Below are 15161 nucleotides of genomic sequence, written 5' to 3' on the forward strand. Positions count from 1 at the left end.
AACATCATAATCTTAACCTTGTGGTTACCAGGGCTATTTTTCCCTGCTTGACGTCTGAAATGACTTACCCAACAAAAATTGAGTCTATCTTCACAAGTCTGTATAATCTTGGTCTCAAAAGAAAGCTAAGACTTAACAGATTACTAGTCAAGTGTCAGAATAAAGACGTGTCTGACTGTCAGATTAAATTCATTTGGAACTCAGAAAACTCTTTTTTTTTTTATAAATATCCGCTTTATTTTGGTATGCTGCATGTTAGTATTGGTGATTCCTAGGGAGGGCGTCTGTACCCAAAAGTAACTTGCTCCTGCTCCTTTGCTTATGGGACTATATAAACAAGGGAGTAAAACCTTACCTCCAGTACCAAGGATTTAAATCAAGGTTGCTTAACAACGAATACTCATCAGCAACGTAATTTCTCAATTTAAATACCTACAGAGGCATGGCAAATGCAACAGAGTGATAGTTCTGACGGTCAGTGTTGCATAACAGAGCCAGATGGTTTACTTGGCTGTGCCATGGCTTTGGCAGTCTGAACACTGTAAGCTTGTTTCCTGCTTGGCCAACGTAAGAGAACAGCTAACCACAACAGAGTTCATATTATTGGTGGGGTTATAGATTTAATTGCGCTGACAGAGAAACTGGTGACAGCAGACCCATTCGGGAGATGGATTTACTGTATGATTGGTTGATTTTGAGTCATCGAGTTCACGATGACAACTATGTCAGCACCAGTGTGCTTCACAGTAACATGTAACATTCAGTTTTCCAAAGCTAAAACAAGTCTAAGATCTTACGTTTCGGTAGTTTATCATCTACTTTTATAATTCTTCTGCAAAGGAAAAGGCACATTACTATCTAAAAAAAAAGAAAATCAAAGAATATTGAAGGAAATCTCCAGATAAATGTTGGTAAGCTCAGAAAAGCTGCAGAAAACATAAAAGAACACATATGAATGAATCTACAGTAAGTAAGATTGTGTGTTTCTGTTGTGTATGTTGTGGTCATTTGTACAGAATCCAATTTCTAGTTCAAAGCCGCCCCTTAATCTGTACTTCCTGTGCTTCTGCGTACATGAAATGAACATAAGAGGTCTCAACACAAGTGCTGCCTCTCTTGCTGCCATTTCTAAGGACAGGAGGGAACTGTTTCCATTAAATTAATGTGGATTTGATCCATGGTAATGCACGTAAAGTGGCATGATGCATGGTGTGGAGTCACCGTGGACCTGGGTGTCTGTGGACAGGTAACAAAAGGTCAGGGGAAGGTGGAAAGAAGTTGTGTGTTCAGGGAGGAAGCACTCTAAGAAAGGGGGAAGAACATATTAGACGTATGCACACCACACGAACCAAAAGCACACAGGACCTGTTTGAATTTGCAAGCCCTCCCCTTGCAGACTTGTAATGAGATCATACGTGTCTCTCAAGTAGATTCAAACAGAGCAGAGAACTAATCACTTAACGGTAGGTGCAGGGTTGACACACTGAGGTGTGTGGAGAGATACAGGGGGAAGAAGAATATTATGGAGTTTACCTTCTACGTCATTACAGTCATAGTCTTGAGTGAAGCATGGATGGAGACAAAAGCACACACACAAACACATAAAAGCAAAGCCACCGAAAAACAGCAGAAAATAGCACATTTAAAAAGTCAATGAAATGATCTTCCACAACGTCAAGCTCAAACATCAGTGAAATTCCTTCCAGAGAGAGAAAAAAGCTTTGCAGGCAGCAACCCAGAGAAGTCAATGCATGATTCGTATCGGATTTGTATGAAATGTCTGAATGTTTGATTTCCAAACTCCACATGAAACCAACATGTTATCATGAACTTTTCAGGGGCTCCTAAACACTAGTGGAGATGAGGAACAGTTGCACACATGGTATGGAAAAAAAGGATATCAACGGCAAAAATATAAAGTATTCATAGTTGCAGCAAAAGGTAAGCAGAGGAAAAGTGATAAATAGATTAAAATAATAGTAAAATGCAAGCTCAAAGCCTACCTTTGACTCGCTCTCCTCGGTTGAGTTGGATTTCTCCGTCTCCCTGCGGCGAATACGGCTTGACCACAATGAAGGTACGTCCTGGGACAGCACTGTAGAGTTTTCGTTTGGGCCCACGAGGGCCTGTCAGTGCTGGAGGGGTGTGATGAGGTGGGCTTGGGTCTCGCTGCACTGAGCCGGGGCTGTAAACAAACACATATGTTACTGTGGTGATTCCGGGGAGCTGGTAACTGAAGCCCGTGGTCACCGACATGGTCGTCAGTGGGACAGCAACCTTGTGACAGCCCCTGGTTTTTATGGTGGCCAGGGAGGGATTCATAGACAAGCCAAAGTACCTGCCAATCAACAGTCAGTGATCCAAAGGAGAGTCATGAGAGGAGATTTTACTTCTCTCAACCACTGTCTTCCTCTTATTTCCCTTGTTCCTTCCTCAATAGCAGAAACAATATCTTTCTTGCTCTCTTTTACCCTCTCCTTCTATCTCTCCCCTTTCCCTCGCATCCTAGTCGAGGTAGGAGAAGAAATATGCATCGGTAAGAAGAACAAACGATGCTTCCTTTTCAGTGGGGATCTGTCAGGTCCATCTGCAAGCCACTTTTAGTTGAACACATCCTGAGTTTGGGCTCCGGCAGAAGTCCCCTCCAGAGACGGACGGCAATCCCCCGTACGTCTCCCGCTCCAGATGCTCCAGGCTGGGCTACAGATCTCGCCTTGTCCTTGGATCCGGGTTCTCCTGATGTGGAGGAGAGAGGTCCTAACTCCCGCTCCCTCTCCCAGGAGTCCTGCCGCGTCTGCCTCTCCTCTCCCCTCCACCCCTCACACATACGCTCACAGACACTCACACACACTCTGGCAGTGCTGCTGCTGCTGCTGCTGCTGCTGCTGCTGCTGCTTCTGCGCTCCGTGGATCCCCTCCCCTTTGACGGCTTGCTCGCACTCGTACACCAGAAGCCCTCTATGGGCATTCTGACTATGCATATAGGCACAAACACAGACAGCCCCCCTCCACTCCCACTAACATTGCACCTTCACAAGCGTGGCATAAGCCACCTCCAACATGTCGCTAACACCGCGCCGCTGACACACACATTCACAAGAGTCCCAGAGCATGATTGATCTCCTCCTGGCTGCCTGCCTGAGAGCGTGCATGCGCCATGGTTCCCTGAGGCAGGCTGAGATGGTACGTGTGTGTGTGTGTGTGTGTGTTTGCTTGTGTGGGGGTGGGGTTGGGTTTGGAGGGGCGAAAGCTCCAGCCCATTATGTTTAATTGTCACTCGCCACTCTTTTTGCTTTGCCTCGAATCCGCCACCTTCACGCTTCCCCGTACATATTCTCTCTTTTCCATTTCACTCTCATCTCTGTCCTTCTCCACATTTCCTCACGCTGCATCTTCATTCTTTTTTCCTCCTCTCCGTCGAGCTATGAATTCTAATACAGCAGCAGCAGAGCTCCGCCTATAGTCTTCATTCATCACCTCTGTGGCGCGTAAGTCGCATTCAGCATTTTTCTGCTGTGCCCGTTGTCGAAGCTGCATCTCAAGCATCTTCAGACGGAGCATCAAAAGCACATGAAATGATTGTATGTTCGTCACATATGTATATTGGATCAAATCAGACAGATGTTTACTTCACCTGATCTGGGAATTTCTTGTATGAGGGGTTTGTTTATATTATGAATGCAGTCAGTACAGTTATTCATTCACTTTTACAAGTGACTTGATTATGCACTGAACTGAGCCACTGACATTTCCTGTAACGTTTACTTGAACAGCTGGAAATTCATCTCCTCTCAAGCTTTTCACTACGTTGCTTTTCTCTCTTACCACATTGTATTTCTGATATCCTCTTTCCTGATTTCAGGACATACAAACCGTTGCTCCCTCCAGATTTCTACTATTTCTTTCCTTTTGTTCCTCATACTACAGGGACTATGTGGCGGGGCTTATTTGAACCACGTTAATGTCTGAACCCGAGCCCAGATAAGCCCAGAGTGGTGGGAGACTTGGAGAAGCGAAAGGAGGAAGCTGGCGGCTTTATTAGACATATCCTTTCTAGATTTGGTTGGATGTCTTTTTGTCTACAGAAATACTTTAATTCTTTAAGGTACGAGGACAGGGAAACAAATGGTCGGCCACACTGGTAGGTGAATCCAAAATGTCACACAGCAGCAATCGAGACTAATCAGATTGGTCAGTATTTCTCAGCTTTTTCACCGTCAGATTTTGTTGAAGCAAAGCAGACGGTAGATCAGGGGTATTCAATTGGCGGCCCGCGGGCCACATGCGGCCCGCCAGGAGCTTTTATGTGGCCCCTGGTCATATTTCAAAAAAGGGGGTGTTTGTTGAAAAAAAAAAAACATTTTTTTTTTTTATAATATTTTTATAACTGGCTACTATGGACTTAAATGCTTGTGCTCAATGCTTAATATAATATTCAAATAAGGAAATCTTGGTGGAAAGTGGTGCTTTGTCATTATGGCGTGTTTTATTAAAAGTAGGTCAATATCAACTTCATTAAGTTTGCACAATGCATGGTTTCAAAATGAACTTGCATTCAAAATAATATTTCTTTATCTGAAAATTATATTAAACATTCACAATTACTAAATCTTGAGACAATTAATACATAATTCATATGTAAACTAGATATATTCAAATGTATAATACAAATGTATTATATTTACATAAGTCTTCGTCTTTGAGTGCAAAATACATTTTGAAAACCCCCACATTTTCCAATTGTGCGGCCCTCTCCATACAGTCCTTTTGCAGATGTGGCCCCCGGCCGAATCTAGTTGAATACCCCTGCGGTAGATGCTCCGTTCTGTTCTCCTATTATTGTAATCCATAAGTGTTGAGGTTCATTCTGCATATCTTCCTTGTAACGAGTAGTTACTGTCGTCCCTGTGGCCTCAACCATCAACGCATATTTGCCCAGAGATGAGTCTGCTAATGGATTTTTTTTTTCCTCTGTAAACTCCAAAGCTTGATGTCTGCGAATGTCTCACAAGCTCAGCAGGTTCTCAGATAAGCGACAAAAAAAAAAAAAAAAAAAGAAAAAAAAAGACACAAATAACCCTTTTACGTAAGAGGCCGCTAGCATATATATTACAGGACTGGCTAATTGGATTTAAAACTAAAATACGAACGGGACAGGTGTTGCTTACCAAAATATAGTAATTGTCAAAGAAATGGATCCATTAAAGGATATTCGCTTCAGTGATTCGAAGGTGCCATCTCCGCTCACATACCTCTCCCACACAATGCACCTGCTGTGAGGCTTTATACAGTGCATGACCCCAGCTGCTCCAAGAAATTGAGCTGATGATAGCTGGACCGACACACGTTTTAAGGTGTCAGAAAGAAGTAAGAAGATGGAGCTGGGTTTTCCTTGAAGAAAACTGAACGAGTTTGACTGACATTGTAAATTAGGTATTTAAAAAAGATGTCATGACTCTCAAACCTGACAGGTCAATCTATCTCTTTAAAATATTTCATTTCATTATCATTAGAAAATGTAATTTATCATTTAACAAATATGAATTACTGCTGTGAGAATTAGGACCATGATACATACATCTCTCAGTTTTGGTATAGCTCAGATCATTTGAAATCCTCGAGATGGAATATTTCTCAACTCAGTGGAAAAGTCTGCCAGTAAACGTCAGAGACGTCCCTTTGAGATGAGACCACGTACAGCATTGAACTCATCTTGGTTGTTATGATGACTAATGAGCTTCAAAGACATATAAATCATTTCATAGTTTTTGTCTTTGTCCATGGTCATTCTTATTTGTATTAAAATATTTATATTTATTTATATTTAAATTTATGCTTGTTTGGTTCCACTTTTCAATTATTAATCTTCAGTATACAATGTTAAATATATATATATATATATATATATATATATATATATATATATATATATATATATATATATATATATATATAAATATATGTATGTATAAATCATGCAGCTCCTTCAGTGCTCATTCTTAATTCCTGTACACAGACCAGCACTGTTTATTTCATTTTATTATTTTTTTCTCCTTCAAGATAAAAACACGTAGGATCTTTTGCGCGTGGACACAGGCACACACACAAACACAGCTGTGATCCAGTCTATTGTAAAAGCTTAGATGTTTCCTAGGACACCAGCTTTACCTCTGTAACAACAGCAACTGTCCATAAAAGCAAATAAATAGTAAACAAATACACTGATAAGTCAATCAAGTAAATCTCAATCTCGGCAAATAGATTTAAGATTATTTGTCTTGAAATAACAACACTTTAGTCAAAGCTCTCCATGTTTTTCTGTCTCCATTCCTATCTCACACATTCAAGTAACAACACAGACCAAAAAAAACAGGTAGTGATCAGACGACCTGAATATAACTGTCCGACCTTTACAACCTTTACAAAAAGTGGTATAATGGCAATGATTTTAAAGGGATTGTGACATGAAAAACACATTTTTCTTTATTTTTTGTGTTTTGTTGGGTGTCTTGACATCAATTACACCCAAAAAACAACGAACTTTTAACATTCAGTGTATTGTGTGCTTTCTGGGATTTTCCGCATAACTGTGCAAAAACGGCGCATCTGGTTTGGTGGCGGGCCGTTACGTAACGGCCCGCTAAATCACCGCCCCCTCCACCCAGCTCCCTGCCTCCTCTCCTCTCCAGCGCACCATAAAGGCTGATTTATGGTTCCGCGTTACACCGACGTAGAGCCTACGGCGTAGGGTTACGCGGCGACGCGCACCGTACGCTGAACCCTACGGCGTAGGCTCTGCGTCGATTTAACGCGGAACCATAAATCAGGCTTAACACGGAGCTGTTTAGAGCCTCTTTTGTTCTAATCACCGGAGGAAAACTGCTAAGAAGACCCGCGGCCACTGACTGGACTTAAGATAAGGGGACACTGTTGCTTGCATGCCTTTATTTTTATGATTGTTTGCGGTGGACTGCTTTTCTGTGCATGCTTCGCCTGTCGCTCCCGGCTTAACTCTCCGACGCCGCTGTTAGAAGTCCGGTTCGGTGTGCGCACGGACTTCATCCCCGGGCTGTAGTCGCCCTGTCTGGGCTGTGTGTCGGTGTTTGTGGTTCGGTGTGCGCGCGTGTGTGTGGAGACGGCAGAAGTGTGTAGCAGTTGGGTTGGAGGAGGTTTGGAGGAGGAGCGGCGCAATGATTGACAGGAAAGGGGCAAAAGGAAGCGTTTTTCACGGCGCAAAAAAACACTGTCATAAAAAGCCAGGAATGGAGTACTAGAGTGAAGTTTTTCTTGTTACACCCTTTTAGACACATTTGAAGGATGTTGGCTAAGACTTTTAATAGTGTTAAAAGCATTTTAAAAATGATGTCACAATACCTTTAAAGATTAACGGAATAAATATTTAAGCTTATATTAAAGTTGTGTGTTGATTAAGCAACAAATAATGTGGATGTGAAATGTCAAAAGCAAATGTTTGTATGCCATCTATTAAATCCATATTATTGGCCATTAAAACAAATGTTATTCATGAACAGCTTGACAATGGCTCTGTTTGTACATTTTTCTTCTTCCTTTAAAAAAAAAAAATGCTTACCTAAATTTGAAGATGCGCCTGCAAATGTCATTCATTGGCCATTTTCACAGATGATGCCAAACTGCTTCAATGAAGCATTTTCTCACATGAGTGGCTCTCCCTCCTCAGGTCAATGGCCTTTTCATGAAACAGCCCAGCTCACTAAGGCGAGATGTGCTCGTTACGAATACCGTCCTAATCAGCGTCACAGTGTGCATCATAATGATCATCGGTCTGTCCTTGCTTTGCTGTGCATGAACGAACATGTGTCTTCTCATTCATTTTGACTCAATGTGGGAGTTTTTATGGCTATCCAGGAGTAAGTACAATGTGGACCTTCGTCATTGAGCAGAGCATTTAAGGTCATAGGGAGAAGAATTGGATTAGTTTTGTGAAGGGCAAAGTTGAAGGACAGTCCTTTGGATGTTGGAGGGGTTGCGCATCACCTCGGGAAATATGAATGATGCTTGGAGAATGGAAAGGAAAGGCAGATAACAATCTGGGCCATTATGATACAGCATGTGCAAGATTATTGCTTTATTTTTTTGGTCATTGTTGTTTTCTGCAGAGACAAGGGGGTGGAAGGAAATCACCCGGAAAAAGCTGGCTAAATGTTCATTTGAAGGTTAGTTTTACAATCTGTATCCAGAGACAGAGTGGATCAATGGAAAAACAGCTGCCACTGTTCAGTCGGACTGACTCACAACCTCTGAAATACTGCCTTTAAGCAGTTTTGTTGAGATGATGCCCTGTTAGTGTAGTTAACTTAAGATGGAAAAAAAATCCCCAGTAAAATGTACTTTTTATGTGTCTGGTCTGTTTTTCAGGGACAACAGGAAGGGTTCAAAGAATTTAGAGGGGCATGGGATAAAACAGGCAAAACTGGGGGAGGCAGGAGGCAGACTCAGAACAAAGTGGCTGATTACATATCTAATCTGGCCTTGGAGTGCCATGGAATTCACTCAGGAAGAGCTGGAGGACGTGGCCGGCGAAAAGATTATAAAGGCTACCGAATCTATCCAACCGATTCTGTGATTCACATCAGAATTCAAGAAACAGACGCTTCGGGAGAGTGGTTTAAGTACGGGAGGTGCTGGTGAGCAGGATCTACTGTATTTCAACAACCTTTGAAAGGCTTATATGGCTTATTCTTGATTTATTGAGTGTGACCTGGCCAGTCCAAACGGCATTATGGTTTTAAACATAGACATTGAATTAAAAAAAAAGCAGGTAAATCAGTTTCAGATTACTACTGTGGATCAATACTGTAACATTCTACTGTCATTGTTTTATGTAAGATAACGGTTAAAGCAAAGCAACTTCACTTCTGTGCCTCCTTGTGTTCCCTGTGTACTGGAGCCGTGATTATATTCATGCTAATAGCAAGTAGAGTGATTAATACAAAGGAAGCTGGGAGAAAAACTTTTCAGCACAGCTTCCATAAACCCAGAAAGCTCTCTAAATTCATCTCTGATTTAATTTGCCTCAAAAACTGTTGAAACACTTATTCTATAATTAAAATCTATAATAATTGGGAGTCGGTTGAAAATGTTGACTTTGTATTTTCCGTTTTGAAATTTTTATAAGATCGACATATTCAAGGAGATATGTTGTTCTTGCAGGCTATCTAGCAGTCTTATTATTTCAAACCAAAACATGTAATTAAGTGCAATCATGTGTTAAGGCATATAATTCAGTCCTATCAGTTTTATAAGAAGCAGACATTGCTTCCTTCATGATCAATGATTCCACTGTATTGACAATACATTGGCGCAAATATTGAAATTCCTTTTTATGACAAATGCAATTAACTTGTTTTCCTTCTCGAATAACGTTCATTTATATTATCACATAAATACCACGCATCACATCTGGTGTGTCTGTACAGTGCATCAACAGAACACATTTTTATTAAAGCCACACGTCTGCATTTTAATCTGTATTTATGAGCTTTGTTTTTTTCTTTTTTTTTTAAGCGTACATAAGCCAGAGAGATCTCTGTGAATACTTTATATTGGCTCAATCTAAACTTTTAACTGAAGGTAGAGCTACTGAACACATTGGAGGAGGAGAAGGCGATGGCGAGTTCCACAGGAACTTGCTGGAGTCCGTTGTTGCCCGGGCTGTTGACCAGCCAAGCTAATTTCACACTCCCCTGGCACCTATAACGCCTCTAGAGTTACCGTGGGCATAAACAGAAGGTCAGAGAGAGAAACAGAGGGAGCAGTGGAGAAATATTACGGAAAAAATATTCAAGGACAGCATCAGTCTCACTTGGGTGCAGGCCCTGGCCATGGAGACCAGCTGCTCACTGTGGACTTCTAATACATTCTCGTCACTTTCCTACATAGTGAGAGGGCAATGCATATCGAGGTAACACACCTCAGTTCCATTTTTGGAAAAAAGGTCATTTAGGCTGGGACACAGAAGACAAAGTAAATCTCCCATTCTTAAAGGGAAAGTTCGGTTTTTTACAACCTGGACCTTATTTCTGGCATTTTTTAATGGTTGTATACTCACCCAGAGGTGTTTGGTGTCATTTGGAGTCCTTCGGAAGATATTAGGAGGTTTTTGCGAGCCGCTTCTCCATATAACGGTAGCGCCTGGGGCACTGCCGGACACAGACGATGCAGCGTCTAAATAACACGAAATAACACGCGAAACTCTTCATTTCTTTTATGAATCACTAGATCTGCTTCCAGGACCTGTTGTAACATTGCGGGGCTTTGTGTGTAATAAATAAATCCGTTTGTAAACAAGACCTCTGAACTCATGACGTCATCTCTGTGCGCGCACTCTGTCCTCCGTTCAGTGAGCTCTTCAGCCGTATACTCTGGCTCAAAACGGTAAGGACGTCCATCATATTCAAAGTCGTCGTCCACAACCTCAGAATTTGACAAATATTCAGACATGTTTCAAATAACTAACAGTAAACTAACAGTAGCGAACTCCAGCTGTACACAGAGCTGTGTCTGGGATGCGCGCACAGAGATGACGTCATGAGTTCAGAGGTCTTGTTTACAAACTGATTTATTTGTTACACACACAGCCCCGGATGTAGACAACAGGTCCTGGAAGCAGATCTAGTGATTCATAAAAGAAATGAAGAGTTTTGCGGCAATCATGTGTTATTTAGACGCTGCATCGTCTGTGTCCGGCGGTGCCCTCATTCACTACCGTTATATGGAGAAGCGGCTCGCAAAAAACTCCTAATATCTTCCGAAGGACTCCAAATGACACCAAACACCTCTGAGTATACAACCATAAAAAATGCCAGAAATAAGGTCCAGTTGTAAAAAAATGAACTTTCCCTTTAAGCTTGTTTTCACTTTAATCTTTTTTCTGTAAATGAAAGATGCTTGTATCCTCTGAGTCTGAAACGTGAAGCCAATGGAGTGCAATGTCCTGCAGGAGGCAGCTTTTCTCTGCAACTTGCAGTTGTTTCCACACATGAACACCAGAGAATTTAAAGACAATGTGCAAAAAAGTAAGTGTGTTTGCAGCTTCTTTTCTATGCACTGATGGAATTTGGAGCAGGAGAACCGCTGGAAGTGCATTCTTGCAGGGGGAAATAGTCAGGAATGACACCTGGGTTAAAGGCAGAGGAAGTATGGCATGATACTAAAAGTAAGTTGGGGAAATACCCATTGAGAATGACAGATGAGGCTCTTTATCGCTTTTTAATGATCACTGTGTGTTAATATCAATACTACACATATCCACACAGCACTCCCTAGGCAACATACACGTGAGTATGAAGTAGTTAAAAGGCCTCATTTATCTACAGTATATATCCTCGTGGATCATGTCTGCATAATTTCAAGACCGCAGGAGACAACCTATCATTACGGTAGTTCTCAATACATCTGTTACCACAGTAAACCCTTTCCAAATATGCTTATGACCTAAACTGACTTTTAAACATCTTCTTTTAGGGTGGATATCATGACTGACAAGTACTGTGGTCAAGGTTTCGGGGCAGAGAAGCAACAACCAAAACAAAGAAGGCTGTGTGGAGGCCTAAAATAGTAGTCAAAAAGAGAAAAGTTGAAATTGTGGTAACGTTCATCTTTTGTATACAGGTTATGACTTAAAAAAAGTGCTGACTGCTCTGAAGTTGCAATGTGCAGATGTATATGGGATACATACAAACGTACAAGTGTTTAACAGACAGACAAAGAAGCGAAAAGCATGTCCGCGTGTGAGAGTCTTTGAAGGATGGTGTCAACTGATAAGAGAGTATTAGAGCAGAGAGGAGTGCAGCTGGAGCTGTGTCTCTAAAGCAATTCCCCTGTCAGACATCAGACTGCCTCACACACACACACACACACACACACACACACACACACACACACACACACACACACACACACACACACACACACACACACACACACACACACACACACACACACACACACACACACACACACACACACACACACACAGTGTCTGGCACCGGGGAACCATGTTAGCCGTTTGCTGTTTGTGCTAACGTATGATGCTAATAAAAAGCTTAAACCAAGCGTTTAAAACCAGATTCATCTTTCGCTTGAAGATGTGATCAGAGCCCTGGTTTGGTGTGCAGTTTGTCACAGCATCCACCAACAGAACTGAACTGAGCAGCATCACTCATGGCTCTAAATTCAGATAGTATCCACTGTCACTCTCTCTCTCTCTCAATCTGACATCCAAACACACTCGTGGATTGACTGACTTCAGTTAGTCCCAATGGTGATCATTATTAGCCCCTTTCCATCTGTCTACCTCCAGACTGTGGGAGCACTCACGGCGGTGTGAACGTGCTCGTATGCACACATGAACAGATACAAACGCACATGTGACAGATTTGAGCTGTTATTTGCTTTCCGACCTCGACACATCAGCAGAGCTTGTTACATAAACAGTGTGTTGTTTATGGGTGACATATATCACGCCTGTGATCACACCCTAAAAACGCTCACAGGAGAGTGACTCACACAGCGACTACAACCAAATGGCACTACAGCCGTCCGAATGCAGATCACAGTTTCAGTCTGCCACTATAAATCTGAAACCAACACATTAACATGAACTGTCAAGACGTAAATGTCAATTTATGCCCAATATAGATGACTTTTCAGAACAGTTCTGATGCTAAAATAACTTCCGATGTTCCAGCGGCTGATAAATAATAAAGATTGTGCACATAGTGATTTCTGGCCATGTTTATCTCCAGCAGCAGACAGAAGCAGATGGAATAAGATGCAGAGCTGTCTGGTGACTAACGACTGATTCAGACGCGTTACTTTGGGGCTTTTTCAGATACGGCTTTGATATCAAAGTAGGTACACGATCAAAAGGCCAATAACAGTTTATCTAATTAGAGGGAGTAGTATGACGTGAATTAGGAATGGAGGGAAAACAATTTGATTGGTGTATAAGAATTAATTTTGTTAAATATTACTAGAAATAAGAAAGAAAAAAGTGAGCCGACTTGAAAGGGAATCTTACAGACCTCAGCCTTCCACGAGGGCCGTATCCGTAGGGGTACCCGTGGCTCTGGGACCTTCTGGGGACTGGTTTATCTTCTTCGTGCATGTGACGTAGTGATGGTGACCGGGAATGGGAAGATCTGGAGCTGCCAGTGCTCTGAAGACTGCTGTCAGGAACCTCTGGGTGACGACTCTGACATGAAGCAGCGGGAGATAAGAGCATCAAATGTTGGTGGATAACAGCTATCTTGAAGAAAACCCCAAAACTGCATCACTGATGTTTTCTTAGTTTTTTCCCCCAAAAGCATTAATCTAGGGCTGTTCGATAATCGTAATCGTGATTATGTAATTAAAACGATGTTAAAACGTTAAAACTTTTTTTTTTTTTTACCTTGTCTGCACACATATTAATGATTGATACCATATTAATGATTGATGGAAATACCTCTCAATACCTGCGACAAGTGCCCCATCGGAGAGGCTCTTTAGTGTAGGAGGGGGCGTTGTAACATGCCACCGGGCATCCCTCCAGCCAGATGCGGTAGACCGGCTCGTGTTCCTTGCAAAAAACTTGCAAATGTGAATAGCAAATGTAATGACTGACATTACACACCTCTATCTCCTTCATGGGTTGCATTATTATTTAGCATGCAAAGACCCAGTTTAGTTTAATTAGAAAATGTCTTGTTTTATTTAATTGGAAATATAACTTACTGTATGTTTGCAAGTGCTGATTTGCTGATTTTTTTTTCAGAGATAAAACTTTATATTTTATTATATTTTTTAAAACTTTTTCAACTTATTTTACAGAGTTTTGCACTTTATTCATTCATTTTTGGTTTAATAAGAGCAAAGTTTGCACTTAAAGCCCAATGGGGCAAATGTTCAATAAAAAAACTGCATATTTGAAATCATTTCTTTGCCTTTTGTCAATTCACAAAATAATCGTAATCGTAATCGAAAATCGGATTTTGAGAGAAAAAAATCGAAATTTTATTTTTGGGCAAAATCGAACAGCCCTACATTAATCCATAATTTCATGTTAAAACGTGCCTGAAGTGAGAGGACTTACTTCCCCAAGGCTGCAGTGCTGTTGACCAAACGCTGGGAGGCTGCGCAGCGAGGGGACAGGAGACGGGCCCTGGCGGCCCCGCGCTTCTCTGGGGGGAGGCGCGTGGAGATGGTCATGGTCGCCATTCAGGTTGTTGTCACTCGCAGAACGGAGCAAGGAACGCGGTGAGGGCAGGGGGCCAGTTGACACACGTCGACGGTTGGTGTAGGAGGGGGTCTCCCTGAAAGGCACTGAGAAGAGAAAGAGACACAAACTGATGAAGAAAAAACAAAAAAACAGAATACTTTGATAACAAAAAAACTACTAAATATCTCAAGATCAATTAAATCTGTCAGAAACTTTTAACGGGGTTGTATAATCACTGTCGCCTGGGAAGATGAGGTTTCATGCAGACATGAACTATGCATGTGCATTCACACAGAAATAATATGAAACAATAAGTCTCTCATAGACGTACGGTATCATCTTCCAGGACTATTTGTCAACTTTAATAGTTAATCACAGATATGACGAAAGATAAAACCACCCAAAAATATAAAGAGAAATGTAATATGATAATGGATTCGCTTGATGTTTAATAAAGCAGTAGATTAAAATCTTTAAGCATTAAAAAAAGTCAAAAAACGTTATTTAAATTCATCTTACTTCTTCAAATGAATGTCCACTATCCTCCACTATCCTTCCATGTTTTATTGTAACAACTCATAATACAATCCATAACAGGGATGAGAATTACTACGATTTTATTGATGCCAATGGCATTATCAGTTCTGCTTATCGATCCAATTCTTTAGTTATTGCTTTTGCAATTTCAAGGTTTTTCATTCCAAACAACTACTTCATTGTCGGAAATCCAACAAAAAGAAACAAAAAATGATCGCCAGCAGGTCAGTAATGTGACAGCAGTAAAATGCAGCTGCGCACAACAGGGAGCCTGTCGCTTTATCTTTGCCGGCAAAATAAATGGCTTATCTCATGTCTCGTGTGTCACTGTTGATTTGCTACATGCATTTTCAGCACCTGCCCGCACTGATAATGGAATCAA

At 41.4% G+C, this 15161-nt stretch overlaps 1 protein-coding gene across 19 annotated transcripts in view; it reads right to left on the minus strand.

Moving 5' to 3' along the window:
• The window catches only part of shank3a (SH3 and multiple ankyrin repeat domains 3a), a 184023-nt gene that overhangs the window by 68227 nt on the left and 100635 nt on the right, over positions 1 to 15161 (minus strand). For 15 of the 19 annotated variants that reach the window (XR_009782713.1, XM_061722001.1, XM_061721998.1 and 12 more), the window contains 4 exons: positions 14117 to 14346; positions 13068 to 13237; positions 2004 to 2185; positions 1534 to 1557 (listed from right to left, as the gene is read on the minus strand). Coding sequence is in view for 18 of the 19 variants with exons in the window: in XM_061722001.1 (XP_061577985.1) it covers positions 1534 to 1557; positions 2004 to 2185; positions 13068 to 13237; positions 14117 to 14346 (606 nt within the window). In the remaining variant the exon portion in view is untranslated. The remainder of the gene's footprint in view (positions 1 to 1533; positions 1558 to 2003; positions 2186 to 13067; positions 13238 to 14116; positions 14347 to 15161) is intronic. The other 4 variants (XM_061722005.1, XM_061722004.1, XM_061722002.1 and 1 more) reach the window with 1 other exon arrangement.

The sequence above is a fragment of the Cololabis saira genome, chromosome 5 (genome assembly GCF_033807715.1).
Source record: "Cololabis saira isolate AMF1-May2022 chromosome 5, fColSai1.1, whole genome shotgun sequence".
Classification (NCBI taxonomy): Eukaryota; Metazoa; Chordata; class Actinopteri; order Beloniformes; family Belonidae; genus Cololabis; species Cololabis saira.